Source organism: Epargyreus clarus, unplaced genomic scaffold (genome assembly GCF_041222505.1).
Source record: "Epargyreus clarus isolate Ecla_fem2 unplaced genomic scaffold, WU_Ecla_fem_2.2 ptg000031l, whole genome shotgun sequence".
NCBI lineage: Eukaryota > Metazoa > Arthropoda > Insecta > Lepidoptera > Hesperiidae > Epargyreus > Epargyreus clarus.
This window is the reverse complement of record NW_027332236.1, coordinates 9799809-9814830: the sequence shown is the minus strand read 5'-3', so window position 1 is coordinate 9814830 and position 15022 is coordinate 9799809. Positions and strand designations below refer to the sequence as shown.

The window sequence follows — 15022 nt, the reverse complement described above, 5'->3', positions numbered from 1 at the left end:
ACACTATCAGATAGTGGAATAATATAGAGGTGTCATTTTTTTTTCAAAATGAACTCGTTCGATTCCCGGCTAAGGAAAAAAATATTTTAAAAAACTAATGATGCAGTTTTAGTTTTTATCAAAATCGGCCTCGTAACTCCTTTCAGCATTTTTCGCTAATCCTTATAGTTTCGGATTTGGCCCTGAAGGCCCGTTTTAAAAATTCACCCTGTATATGTATGTGGTTTTTGGTCGACTATGGAGTCAAATGTTATTTGAGTGTATACATGCTTGCATGTCTCGTTTTTCGGCACTCTCTGCAGCCCAAATGGTTTGGCGAATTTAAAAACTTGGCTCGTTTAAATTGTGGGAATGACATGGGGTATACTTTCACATTTGGGATTTTTGTATTTTTATAGTAACTCTATAGTTTACTTATAACATTTTCATTTTTTTAAAACAAAGCTTGACCCGTTCAATAAGATAAAATAAAACAATTTTCAATTCCCATCACTTCCATAACAAAAATAACAATAACATAACAAATAATCCCATAATAAATAATTTAAACGATTGACATTTTCACACCAGACAAATTGACAATTTAACGTGCCTCCGCAGGCCTACACAAAATATTGATTCCACAACATAATCTACCCCCTCCCCCGCATCAAATCCTCATAAATCCGTAATCAAGTCCTCACCAGCACTTGATGGTACTGCACAAAATATTTATTCCACATCATAATCTGTACAAGCTCATCCTCACCAGCACTTGATGGTACTTGTGCACGATGACGGAGACCAGGCGCAGCAGCCGCATGGTGACGGGGAAGTGCGGCCGCTCCGGCACGGGGCTGCCCGGGCCCGCCGCCGCCAGCCCCGGTATGTGCGCCGCCGTGAACGCCGCCCTGGGGACATCACTAGTTAGTACCATTGTCACTACGTGACGTCAATCTATAACGGCCTCGTCAATCTATAACGGGAAACGCCGCCCTGCGAACATCGCCAGTTGTAACATAGGAGTAGCCGACGACCTTGTAATCCCAGGTGGATTCCATCCATGCACCTTTGATTTTTCAGATTTATGTGCATATTAGAAATTCATTATCACTTGATTAACCGGTAAAGAAAAACATCATGAGGAACCACCTGCCTACCTACGAGGTTTATAAACAATAATAAAAAAATAAGAAACCTCGGAAAAGCATATAAAGTCTACCACTTGACCAGCGCGGTGGACTATGATCTAATCCTCCTCATTCTGAGGAAACCCGTACCCAGCAGTGAGAGACTAATGAGTTGACGACGATGCGATGCATTCCACCTAATGGTAAATGGCTTCTGCCTCCCATGGACATCTGTTATCAACCCTAGATAAAACTAGATTCCTACGTGAGGTCAGTCACATACATATGTGACACTACCTGAGGAATTAACTGGAATGCCTCGAAAAGTATATCTCCCTTACTGACTTAACCGGAACACAGCAGCACTTAACACTGCTATTATAAGGCAGATTGTTTTAGGCGACAGATCACTAGTCCCACAACACTTCAAACGCAATGTAAAGAATATTATGCAAAGAAAAAATATTAAGAAATATATTAAGAATATATTAAGAAAAAGTATTTTTTAAACATCCTTTTGAATAACATGCACATTTTTAAGACGTTAGAAATGCAACATACCTGTATTTAACGTTGGGAGAAAATAGCCTTATAATAAGGGCGCATACGTGTTCTTTTAACAGGAACCTGAAGTCCGGGATCTAAAAAAATATTAATAACAATATAAGTATCGTTTTACATATCAATATTTTGCATTGTATATATTTATTTAATTATATTTTTTGGTCACTAATGTAATACGATAGTTAATTAATCAATTTGAGTACATTAATAAAGTGTGCAATTGCTGTATGCAGTACATGTGACCGATTAGCATTGCCAAATAAGGGAGATCTATAACCAGCAATGGATATACCATACTCTACATATACCTTGGAATCAGATGTGTGATATTGACGTGTTTTTTATTCGATAAATACAAACCTTGAAGAATATAGCGGAAAAATCTGTAAGTATAGTGTCCAGGAGCTCCAGGCCAAACGTTTTTGGCACATCTGATATCCCGATGAGCCACAGTGGAGCATCGCTGTTCACTAACTGGATTATATCCTGGGAAAATATATAAACTTCACTTTATTTAAGTAAACAATATGTAATTTGAGATAAACATTGTCATGATGACATATAAATAGAGAATAATTGACATAAAAGTGAACCATTCTTGAACATAGCTTGACCTGTATGTATGTTACGGAATCTTTGAACTCGATTTTACCCACTGTGAATGGTCCAATTAATTTAAAATTTTGAACAATTATCAGGAAACGATGACAATACATGATTTAAATAATTTTATCCCATTCACCTAATCAGAATCGTCAGGAATCAGGATTAACGATTTTCCTTGTGCATAATAAATAACTCACTTGTAAAATGAGATATGCATCCACTGCACAAGGTTTCAGGTCCTTTGGCGCTTTTACTGTGTTCGTTATGATTCTAACATCATTTGGGTTCACTTTCAGTGTACCTGTCAAAACAAATAATTATTAGTTCAAAATACTACTCAATAACAAGATTTGGGAACTATATTTGTATAATTCAACTCGAAGTGGGTGAAGTGTCGTTACTTCACAAGAGATGGCGCCATACGGTTCGGAATCACGTTATTAAAGTTTTCTTAACTACTTTAATAAGTATAAGCTTTGAAATACGAATAATGTGGCGTTTCTAGACATAATCATTCAAAGCTTTAATGAGTTTATGTAAAAATGTAAAGTTTTAATAGCACTATATCAAATACACAATATTCGTCGTTTTTGGAAGAAATTAGTCTTATAAAATAAATTTTAATACAATTTAAAAACTGTTAATTACTTGCTTAATAGCTGAGCGATTGGCAGATTTTATACCGTTTTTAGTGATGGAGACTGTTGTTAAGATAGGTGGTTGTTTGGTGTATAGTGGTAGAAAGTACAGATGAAACGATAAAAGTTGTGGATTACATGGTGGCGATGACGGTCGAGTGTTAGTGTGATCCTCACAGAGACAGGTCTGTGGTAATCGTGTTATAAATAGAAGTCTGGTTATAATTTGTGAGTGGTGGAAGAGTGGTCGTATTTCAGTGGTGTGCTACCATCTGCCTCGTGCAGCGCGCGCTCGAACACGAGCGCGGCGAGCTGGCGCACGGTGGCGGCGGCGGCGTGGCTCGTGCTGACGTCACGCGTCTCCCCCGGCGACACCATGCGCATGCACATCACCATTGTCTGTTATCGATAAACATACATAATTGATTTGAGATATGTGCTTATTTCCAACGTTAATCAGTTTTGGCGTTTCGGTAGAAAGGTGTGGATTCCGGCTGACATACATGTACATATGTCATGAGGAGGCAGTGACCATTTACCATCTTGTGTTGTATTATAGACCATCAGGTATAGAAATATCATAATTCAAACTTAATTATTATTTCTTTTGTGCATGAAAGATATTAGCGTTTCATATCGCGTAATTTTAGATTTAAATTGGATTTAGGTTGAAATTTACATGAAATGTACAATAACAGCTTCACATAATAGATATCAAAATATGATATATACATTATATAATAACAATATACAAAGGTGATTACCTAGAAAATATCTATCCCTCCTATCTATTGAACAGTCCTACAATCAACATAGCATACCTATTGTTTTAATCTATCTTGCTAATATCAAGTTTAATCATTGATATAAGCCTAGTGTTGATTATCAAAGAACTTACACATTTATCACTATCAAACTTATTTATTACTTATTGATTTTATGGTATTGCCTAATGAATTAACACATAATTTAATTTAATATAACAATATCGTAATGAAACAACAAGTAAATATTTCCCTGTAGGGTAATGTTTACTTGTATAAAAAAGTAATAAAATTAAAGTTTTTGTTTACTCTAAGTTTCCGTAAGTAATTTTAAAGTTAATTAGACAGTGTGAATATATATCATATAGCAAATACTGGCAAGGTTTAATGAAGTTAATCACAATAGTTATTATACATCGCTTACCCTAGCCAAAGTATCACCATGCACCAGGTCAGATGTGGTCATCAGCAGTGCAGCGGTCTGCAGTAGCTTTAGCTCCATCATGTTGGACTGGCCGAGGTTGAACAGGCAGTCCACGACATGACGGGCACCCTTCGCATCTATGCCCTGCTGGGCTATGAGCCGCTGGATTGTGCCAAGGCAGAACTGTAATTGAATTTACATATCAGTTTATTTTCTATAATTATAAGGTAGTTAAATCTTATTCTTATTCGCTACTACGATAAAATACCTGACCACAGAAAAAAAGGGTAAACAGATTGTTAAACAAATGCTATGTATAAAAGCATACTATTAACTAAGCAATTATTTGACAGAAAAAACGGTGTGGTCTGAAGTAGCTGTAGTTCCACATGTTCCATTCGGTTAAGTTTATTATTCATCATCAACCCATTATCATCCCACTGCTAAGCATGGGTCTCCTTTCGTAATGAGAAAGATTAGGCCATAGTCCACCACGCTGGCCAAATGCGTATTGGTAGACTTCACATACCTTTGAGATATTTTTTTTGATAAATCTCTCAAGTATGCTGGTTTCTTCACAATGTTTTTCCTTCATCGTTTAAGCAAGTGATAATTAATTTCAATTACACACATCATTCTGAAAAACCAGAGGTGTGTGCTGGGGATTTGAATCTCGGATCCCTCGATCGAGAGGCCGAGTTTCTTAACCACTAGGCTATCACTGCTAAGTTTATCATTGAAGATAACATATTTTGATTTAACTTGAATATAACTGTACTTGTTCATGCTTTTTTAATTTTCAAATGTATATTTGTGAGTCTCCATGGCATTTACAGGTAAAACAATTCTAACATGTGAAACCTTAGGATTGTAATGTGCATCTATAATGTAAATAATAAATGGAGCAGAATGAAGCATTTAAAGATTTACTCAAATAAAACTGGGTCATTAGTTCTGCTGGATTGTAAAACTGTCACACATTTATATCAACCATCTCATTGAATATTCTAAGGACATATTTGTAGACATATCTTTATCTATTCTATTATACAATTCTTCCTGTCAGATAGTTACAGACAGTAATATACAAATTATTTCTCGTCTTATGTACATTTCTAATAAAAATGATCTTATTCAACTATTTGGAGGTTTCCAAACTCAATCAATATTTTTTGAATTCTTAAATGAGTTTAAAAATGGGTTATTCTATTGTTTCTTAAATCTTTTTTTATCCCATTTCATAAAAAATAAAATTTACCTGTCTATTATAAAATACTAATAACAAACCTTTTTTGAATCTCGGATGGTTCTATTCAAAAACATTTTGTAAAACAGACTTTAACTCTTTTTAAACTGTATAACAATGGCAATATTTTACTTTACCTTGATAATTTTAACATCTTTAGATTCACATCCTTGCACCAATGGGTACAGAATCTGGTTGACAACCCCATACAGGGAAGCTTGTGGGTTATTTGCAGCCAGCGATAGCTTCTCTATGGCTTCATCACATGCCTGAAACAATATATTTTTCTATAAGATTGAAGTGGCAAACTATCATACAGTCCAACTGATGATAAGTAGTCTCTGTCACTTTTATAACCAACTCTATATAAAACTGGGGTTCTATCTGAGATGCATTTCTTACTTCAGATGCATTGCCAATCCTGAGGACTGAAATAGTCAATGATAACATTCTTCCATATGTCATTTTTCTGAAAATTTACAAACTCCCTACCTATCTGTACCAAAAACAAACAATTTATGTTTTGTGTTGATCAATTGTATCTTTTTAGGCAAGACCTCTATTTCCTGTCAATCACATCCTTTTGTCCTTTTTTCCTGTTAATCCAAAGTAAGCACTCAGTTCAAACCAATAAGTACAATTACATCAGCAACATACTTATTAGTATATTTATATACTTTGTCTATGTACTAACATAAGCCTTTGTTTGTAGAAAATATTACTCATTACATGAAATTATAACAATATTAAATACACAATTAACCATTATTATCTACTATATTCATAACTATTCAAGTATTAAGCAAAGATTTTATGTTTCCGGTTAAAACAGTAGGCTGTAATTATGCAGGATGATGCATTTAGGTTTCAAATGCATGTACATATTTTAGATATGACAATTTATTTCCATACAGGATATGGGTGAGAACTTCAGGCAATATCTAAAGAAATATACACTAAGCTTGCTTTATATCCTTCAGTATTTTTACACCGGTTGTTAAACTCGTTTTTAGAAGCATAAAACATATGAAAAAATGTAAAAACCTCTCTTATTTGGGGATATTTCTTCTTAGTTTCTAAGCTGAGTGTCTTGAAATCATTTTGCAAAACATCCATGAATTTTTTAGTTGAATCATCGCCGGTCACAGCACTGACGAATGCCATTTTCGATAATAATTTTAAATTTATTAAATCACTTCATAATTCAAGTAAAAATTAAAACAAATTAAAAATTATGCCATGTACACAATCGACATCACAATTTTATGTTCAGAAACTTGTTAAAGTCTTCCACTTCACTTCAATGATACTTATTAGATCGCCCTTACAATGAAAATTTAGCAATTTTTCAGAATTAAGTTTTTTTGTTAATTGTTGCATTCTGTTATGCTAATATATTACAAAAATATATAAACGAGATCTAATTGAAATAAAAAATTATCACGAAAATCATCATTCAAACTAAATTATTATTTGGTTTCCGAACGAAAGAGATTTGACAATACGTTTCATGTTACGTAACTTACGTAAGTTTAAATTAAAATACAAAATAAAATAACATAGTGAATTTAAAGTATCTTATGAAATGAATATTGTAGGTTACATTTGTTTATTATACAAAATATACTTATATATATTTAAGACATCACTGTAATTTTAACGGTTAAAAATAATTATTATATTTATTAGTACGTCATATCTTGAAGTCTGCGTGTAAAGTAACGTTTAGTAAATGTTGCCTATGTACATTTATAAAGCTTTTTTGAATTTTGATACATTTTGCTTTTTAAAATGAAACACATAGATACGCCGTAAAGATTACCTTTTTATTAAATAATAATGTGTAGATTTTCAACCATGTTAAGTTTATAATTATTAAAACATACGGGTACATGTTCATAGTAGCCATAAATTAGATGGTAGCTATATATTACATTTTCCTTCATCGTAAAGTTTATTGACACTTTGCGCTTACTTTTAATTTCATAATATTTTTTACATAGAATGTGCAACAAGAAACTCCATTGCAAGATGATCTATGATGACCCAGTTTTGACGGACAATTTTTTTCTCAAATAGCAACATCGATTTACTGATTGTGCAGAAGAAAAAACAATGGTGTGATTCCAGATTTTTATTTGTAAGTATTTATAGAATTCAATATCATTTTAGCTCAAGAAAGAATAGTGAGTCGATAAAACACTTTGTGCCCTCGAGGATGTGGATTCCGAGGTACAGAATACGTAATTTTCCACCGTAACGTAGATTCGCGAGCTTGACGTACTGTCAATGCAATTTTTACTCTATTTATTCAGCTCGATCGAGCTATGCGCCATTCGTACTGCAATAAAACGGCCGATGTCTGCGAGTTTTAGCACGTCTTTAAATAAAACGCGGAGGAAAGCGAGTGCAATGGCTGGCTGGTTGACGTCGTGACCGGGGTCGGGCGGTGCGACGTCGCTCGCCGTGTTTTCGTACGTAACATTAGTCTGGTCGCAGTCGCCGGCACCCAGTTTTCGTTAATTGTGTCGTATGCAGTGTTTTGTTGTTTTGTACGTGACGAAAGTGGATTGTCCAGCCGCTAATTTTCGCAAGCTCACCGCGGTTGGGCACCGACGTGTCATATGGTCAATCGCACAATCAAAGGACCGATAAACTATGCAACATGTGTTTTCGCACACCGATTTGTAAATATCACTTCGTACTGCGCTATGCGAAGATCGTATCGTGAGGAATTCGGAGTCAAGGTGCTGTACCTACATCACCGATTTATTGGAGCATGAACCTAATTAGATTTGTGAACTTTTTTGGAATGTCCTTATTGTCTGTTCTCTAATGTGCATATCACTTAAATCATATAGTTGGTTGTTTTGCTCTGTTTATATTTGCATGTCTTATTCTCATAATTACTCCATAAAACAATCTGTGTAAATATTTATTAGTGATATAATTATTTAATCGTTTTTACAGCAGTTTTAACAGCAACCACCAAATCCTGTTTTCCTGTCTATTAGTATGCACTGTAAATCCTCTCTAGAAGATTTCAGTGTAGCTTAAAAATAAAAAAAATATGTAAATTCTGAGCACATATAAATGTCATATTGCTCCTAGATAGATATTATTTATTTATCACCTCTCTGGCACATACAGTTTGACTGTTATTTTGGACACAAAATCTCACCAATAATGTAAGATCATCATTATATACACCTTTCACATTACATAACCCAAGCTCACTTTTTACTCCATTTTTGCCGAACTTACTAATTAATTCTTTTGCAATAATTTTATCTGCATTTTCAAAGCTAATCTATGACATGTATATTTATAAGAATGATTCAAGATGAGTTATAGATATCCAAAATGCTTGAGTATATTTCTGTTAAATCATTTAAGAAAGTCAAGAGATTTATAAAGTGTGCCAAATATAGAAACTTGTGCATGAATTAGTAAGTTATCTGCAGAATTGATCAGATAGCACTGGACGGAAATTAATACACCTGTACCACATTTACTCACAGTTAATGTTGTATTGCACTGATTTCATCTATTGATGTCACTAGAATGTATTAATGTAGGTGGTAGTAAGTGATCCAAAATTATTTATAAATCAAATTATGGAATAATATCCAAAAAGTATAAGTAAAGTGAATGTGTATGTAGTAATTTTATTATATTATTATTTTTCACTCCCACGGCATAGGGTACCTTTTGAAGGTTTCCCCCTCGTAAACAAAAAAAAATGTATAAGAATGAAATGAGCTTTGACCATAAGTATATTTGGTTGTGATAACAAAGTGTTGACATTTACATTTAGCTTAAACCTATTGGTATACACAAGTTGAATTGAATCTTCATTAGGAAGATATTAGGTTATATACTATCTGTTGGCTACTGTTGCTTTAGAAGGTGGTAACTGTAGTGTAGCTTGTAGAGTGGTTAATGAGACTCCCTAAAATTTATTAGTGACTATTTAGCACTATATATCTATACAGATGTGTAGACAATCAACTGTTGACAAATTACAAAAAAAATTGAAGTATGTAATGCTCGTTGCTTGCTCAAACAATAAATTGAATGCTCAAGCAGAAGCAGCTAAAGTAACTCAGTAGCTCGAGCAAGGTGGGCCAACATAACTATCCCTCAGGTGATAGAAGCCAATAGCCAATCTATCAGTATGCTTAAAAAAATGCCTACTGAGTTACTGATAAAAAATTCAGTAAGTTGACATTTATAGTTTTATCAAATGTTTCCTTTTCCTGTCTATCAATCTTATCAATTGTTAAGATATCGGTATATTTAAAAGGTATTAAATCTATTTATAGTACAAATAATCAGACTATTCTAAAAATAGAAACTGACAGTTTGCAAAAATATATACAAAGCTCTTTGCTACTTGTGTGTCAATTATGTGTCACTAGTAGATTTGAGTTGGTTTTTATGCTTGATATCATAATGACTGATTAGTTCCATTTATTCATTTTGCTTATTTTATAATATATATAAAAGCTCCATTTATATATTGCTACTCAAGTTTTAATTATGGTTTTTGCATATTTCTCAATTTCGTTGTTAACTAATATCAGCCCCATTACTGGGCACAGGTCTCCTCTCAGAGTAAAAGGGCTATAGGCCATAATCCACAGCACTGGTCAAGTGCCATAGAGTTAACGGTTTTTAATTAAAAAAAAAAAGTAATGATCATTGTCCTCAACACTGGCCACAAGCAATTTAATCTATATTTTTTTAACTTATCTATATTTTTTAAAACTGAAGTTGTAGTGATTGGAAATTTTCTTAAACCCAGTATCCCTATTACAGTATAGTGAATGTCAAGTATGATTATATATACTTGTTTGTTGTAGGAGAGTAGGTCTGAAACATGAAAGTAACAATAGCCTATGTCCTAATTTTGGACCTGGGCGTGCTTATCGATTTTCTTCTGGACTAGTGACCTCTTAACATCAGGTGAACGACACTCAATTTATCGAAAACTGGCCCCTTGCCTAGCCGCGCTTTTGGAGTACCTACAAAATTATACTATGTTTCTTCAATGCGGATTATTGCATAACGTTTTTATTAAAAGTTCGTTGAGTGGACGAAATCCGACCATCATTCGTTTTTCTATTTTATTGATGATATTGGCGCCTTTCTGCATGGGATGTGCGAGGTAGCTAATTGAAATTGAAGCTAAGCTACCTCGGTCGTAAATGTCGCGATCCTCAACTCGCAAGTCGCATTTCTTTGTAAAAAAAAAAATAAAACCTAAAACCTGTCTAAGTAAAAATTACAAAAGAAGCCAGTCAGTTGCTTTGTAAACGATACATATTTTTGAAATGCGCTGATTAAGCCCTTTCATTTCATACTCCTTTTTGCTTCACTGTAGAGTAGAGTAAAGTGCTATGGAGCTTAGCTATCAGAGCTAAGTAAGCCAAGCTTAACAAATTGATGATGCAATCTATTAGTCGATCATACACATGCATAACCTCGTACACTTCTGGCAGTAAAGTACAATAACCAAAAAATAATAATAAGAAAATCGGATGACGAATATACCTAAGTGACAAAGGAATTGTTTTGTCTGTATCAATATATATAGCCGTGGCATCCAATACGGGGTATCATATTTCTAAATCCTATAAAACCTCAACTTATTTTATATCTGGGGTAATTTCATCATCCGTAAAGGTGGCATTTCGCAATAGCTAACATCGGAAAACTCGTATATAACAAACTGTCTGCTTCGACACCACTATAACTATGTTGTCTTGTTTAAAATTAAATGTCTGTTTGTCTTACAATTTCGAGAATTTAACAAACGATTCGTCTCGATGGATTCGGAGAAATGTGATGTACGAGTAAGTGTTTGAAACATTTTTAAAAGTTAACAAACAATTATTTTCATACTTAAAACGCAAAACCTCCTGTCTTTTTTAAACAAATTTTCGATTTTTAAGCATCAACATTTGTACAATCATAGTACTTTAAATGTTTAGCTAGCTTACTTAGAATTTTTTATTTAGAATCATATTATAGTAACATTAGTAAGTGACTTCACTAGACAATATTGAAATATTACGATAAGAAGCAATAATTAAAACTATTGGAGATAAGTGTGACCCGCTCTTGTAATTCTATTTAAATTGATTTTATTGTAAATTGCTTAGTAATAATGGCCGGGTTCCTTGCCCTGCGCCGAACAACTGATTGGCTACTATGTTTCTATTATTACTAATCTTATCGCGCTTGTCTTGAATAAATAATATGATGTATCGCCTCAGTGACGTCACACGATAGTTGCACTTAGGTAGCTTTAGTTTTAGTTTGGGTTTCAAAAGTATTTATTGTGCTTCAGAACCTTCTTCTAACACTAGTCCACTAGAAATAAACTTCTTTCGATAAAATTTCCATAAGTGAAGTTTCAAGATGATGGAAGACTTTCCAGAATTCAAGAAGAGCTTGCTACCTACAAGTTAAACTCCTGTTCTGTTTAGATGAAGTGATTATTAGCATATTTCGTTTATAAAATAGCGTTTAGCTTGTTGTTTTTTCGTGGATTATGTGTAGTACGCAATAGGGGTTTAGTAGGTCCTTGAAGTCAACAACGCATTGATGACGTCTGTTGTTGCAGATGTCTACACGCTGCGGCAATTACTTGGACACAAATAACTAGCTAACTTAGACGACGCAATCATCCAAATTGAGCTTCAGTCTCCGATACTAAGAGACATCACTTTAGTCTAGTCCGCCGCCTCCAGCCAGTTTTACTGGAGCGCGCGCAAGTCTTTCATGACTTGGTCTTTCCAGCGATACCCGGATATAAAAATTTTTGAACAAAAATGTACCTCTTTATTTGTAAACTGCTAAATCAGACCCTTATACCCATAGTTCTACTTTGTTAGTGGCTAAATGTGTGTGCGCGTGCTTAGGAGAGAACGGTGATCCATTGGTTCTGGTTTTTATTCTTGGGTAGTCAATAAACGTTGACGAAACTTTTATAGGTTGCTTGGAGAAATCTTACATCGGTTGATGACTAACCTGCACATTTGTCCAGCATTGAATCATTCCGCATTGAAGCAGTATTGTAAAATATACTCCAGGAGTTCAGACCTTATCCTGAGCTTAAGTCTTCATTAACCCTCAACAATAAGATGTATTTTTTTGTTCCTTTCATAATACACGATAGATTAGATAATACAGTTAAGCTTACGTTGATAGCATGAATTTAGACCACGTCCTTAAAGTTAGCCTACTTCATCTATGGAGTTAGCCTAAAGCTCCGCCCACAAGAGGTCCGAGGGTTTTGTTCGTTTACAAGCGCCCTTAACGAACAATGCCGTGATGACGCACGCCCCGATACATATACAATGGACCTTGGCACAAACACCTTTCAATCAGTTTTTTAATTTTTTTAGTCATGCCTTTTTTGTGTCTAATTGGATTTGTTAGTGCAGTCAGATGATGTCATGTGATTGCGTCAGCGTTTGTGCACTTTCTTTTTCGTATTTTTTCTCATAATCAATGTGAAATATGGCTACTTGTGTGGAACATTGATTCTATGCTGGTCCGCCTCACAGAAGGTACTAAGTTTCAACGGGTTGTGTTTATTGGTTCTTGTGTCCACGGTATCCAGAACAATGAACCCTGAGAAGTTTAGTACCTTCAAAAAATTAACTATATTTTCCTTAATATGCGTTTGTAGCAGTTTTTGCAGCTGTTATTATACAAATATTCCATTTGTTACAACTTTTTTGTACCAAATTACCACACTGCATTGTAAATACTTCCGTATTTGCATATTTACGGTGTGTCCTCTGTGTTTACATTTTTTTAGGATCTGATTTAGCTCATAAACTCAAGATTTGGTTTAATAGTTTAGTTTTGAAGTCGAAAGTCGAAGGTGTTGGAACTCTTTGTTTTGCGAGTACACGGGCATCACCGCCACACCTATTTCTGCCTAATAACAGCAGTATTAAGTCCAGTTGTGTTCTTGTTTGAAGGGTATAATTTGGAAGACATAGTTTTCCGAGGCGTTCCGACTTGGTCCTCGGTGGTAGCAACACATCCGTGGCCGACCTACAGAAGGATTCTAATCTTATCAAGGGTTGCTTACAGATGTTCATGGGCGGCCATAGCCACTTACCTTCACGTGGCTGCATGATCGTATGCTACTTCTATATTATAAAAAAAATCGAAGACCGTTTTTATGACTGTTTAAGAGTAGCTATGTTTTACACGAGTCTGCCTTATCAGCAACAAATGATCGATATGTCTCGATGTTGCAAACATTAATAGACATTGATTATTATATAAATGATCTTTGACACTTTAATTTGCTTGTACTATTAAAGTACCTTTTACAAGAACATTGGTGACTCATTGTTTGATTGCAATTCTCATACAATTTGGTAAGGTACGGAATTCAATAGATTGATACAATGTTTGAACCTTTTTTTTTCATGTTTTGTTCATCTTATAAAGGGTTTGTTACATGTAGAATAATAAATAAATGTAGATACATATAACTTTCATTTTGTAAAGTTTTACATGTGACATTTTTGAAAATGCTTCAGAAAATATCTACTGAAATAGAATTTTGATTAATATGTACTTTTGTTTGTTTCAGATAACATCAGTAAATAACCCAATCCTGCAATAACTTTCCAAAATCTTCCTGAAGACTGTTTACACATTAGATTTATATATTTTTTGTTAGAATAGGGAAACGTTTGGGCGGTCGGTGAAAAAGGATGCCAACATTGAGAGAGAGAATTAAAAGACGGAATTAGTTATTTATTTATTGTTATTAATTTTATAGCTTATAACCCATTATCATTTTATAATCATTCATTATTATACACATAGCTGTTTATGAAGTGAGCCGAAGATGTTTCGTTTAGGCCGCATTGAGATTGAGACGAACTGAGTAATATATTAGCTTGTGTAGTATAGCTTCGAGATTACGAAACGGAATGAACGTTGAAGCTAGAACGCACTGTTGAGAGGGGGGTTCGAGTGTGGTCTTTGATGGAGCAATATGGACAATATGGCTTCCAATGTGTCTTTGCGGAGCACCAAGCAGAGGAAGGACAACCTTATTACGCGGAAACAGGACAAGAGCCCGGAGAAAACGATCAGGGGCACTCGGGGCGCGTACCGCGGGATCCCGTCGACCTCCAAGCGGGATGATGAGGAGTCGGGCTCCACGGAGCGGCTGGACAGACCAAAGAAGTTCATCTCGCAGAACAAGAGCGGCTACGGCCTCGGCAAGCGACCGGACTTCTCGCTCAAGAACCGCAACGTGCACCTCGCCTCCTCGAGATATGGACAGGTGAGCTTTTGTATTATTATCATTTTTTACTTAGATTTCATCTTTATTTTATCTATAGAATACCGAAATCAAATATTTTTTTATATCAGTGAGACATACGATTGGAAGTTGTGTCATGAAACTATACACGTTTCTAATTTATTTCTAATACACGTATTTAAAAATACAACATTTTTTGCCAAAGTACCTTTATTAAACAAATTTGTATTAGAAAAAATCGATGGCTCGAACAGGCCCAGCGTGGTACAGCGGTATAAGCTATTCTCAATTGTAGAGCTGAGTTGAGGCAATAATGGGACATTATTGTACCATTCGGTATCAACATTATACTTTCACTTAC

General features: G+C 34.6%; 2 protein-coding genes across 8 annotated transcripts in view; one reads left to right on the top strand and one right to left on the bottom strand.

Annotated features, from left to right (window-relative positions):
* Positions 1-6600, bottom strand: part of mon2 (Mon2 homolog, regulator of endosome-to-Golgi trafficking) — a 38296-nt gene extending 31696 nt beyond the window's left edge. The window contains exons 1-8 of the mRNA XM_073089723.1: positions 6396-6600; positions 5489-5620; positions 4106-4288; positions 3187-3316; positions 2477-2580; positions 2034-2159; positions 1671-1750; positions 749-890 (exon numbers count right to left, since the gene is read on the bottom strand). Of these exons, the coding sequence (XP_072945824.1) occupies positions 749-890; positions 1671-1750; positions 2034-2159; positions 2477-2580; positions 3187-3316; positions 4106-4288; positions 5489-5620; positions 6396-6515 (1017 nt within the window). The 5' untranslated portion in view covers positions 6516-6600. The remainder of the gene's footprint in view (positions 1-748; positions 891-1670; positions 1751-2033; positions 2160-2476; positions 2581-3186; positions 3317-4105; positions 4289-5488; positions 5621-6395) is intronic.
* Positions 6601-7345: 745 nt separating this feature from the next.
* Positions 7346-15022, top strand: part of Wnk (Wnk kinase) — a 49489-nt gene continuing 41812 nt past the window's right edge. For 3 of the 7 annotated variants that reach the window (XM_073089961.1, XM_073089962.1, XM_073089963.1), the window contains exons 1-2: positions 7355-7491; positions 13978-14682. In XM_073089961.1, coding sequence (XP_072946062.1) covers positions 14389-14682 — 294 coding nt within the window. In that variant the 5' untranslated portion in view covers positions 7355-7491; positions 13978-14388. The other 4 variants (XM_073089956.1, XM_073089958.1, XM_073089960.1 and 1 more) reach the window with 4 other exon arrangements.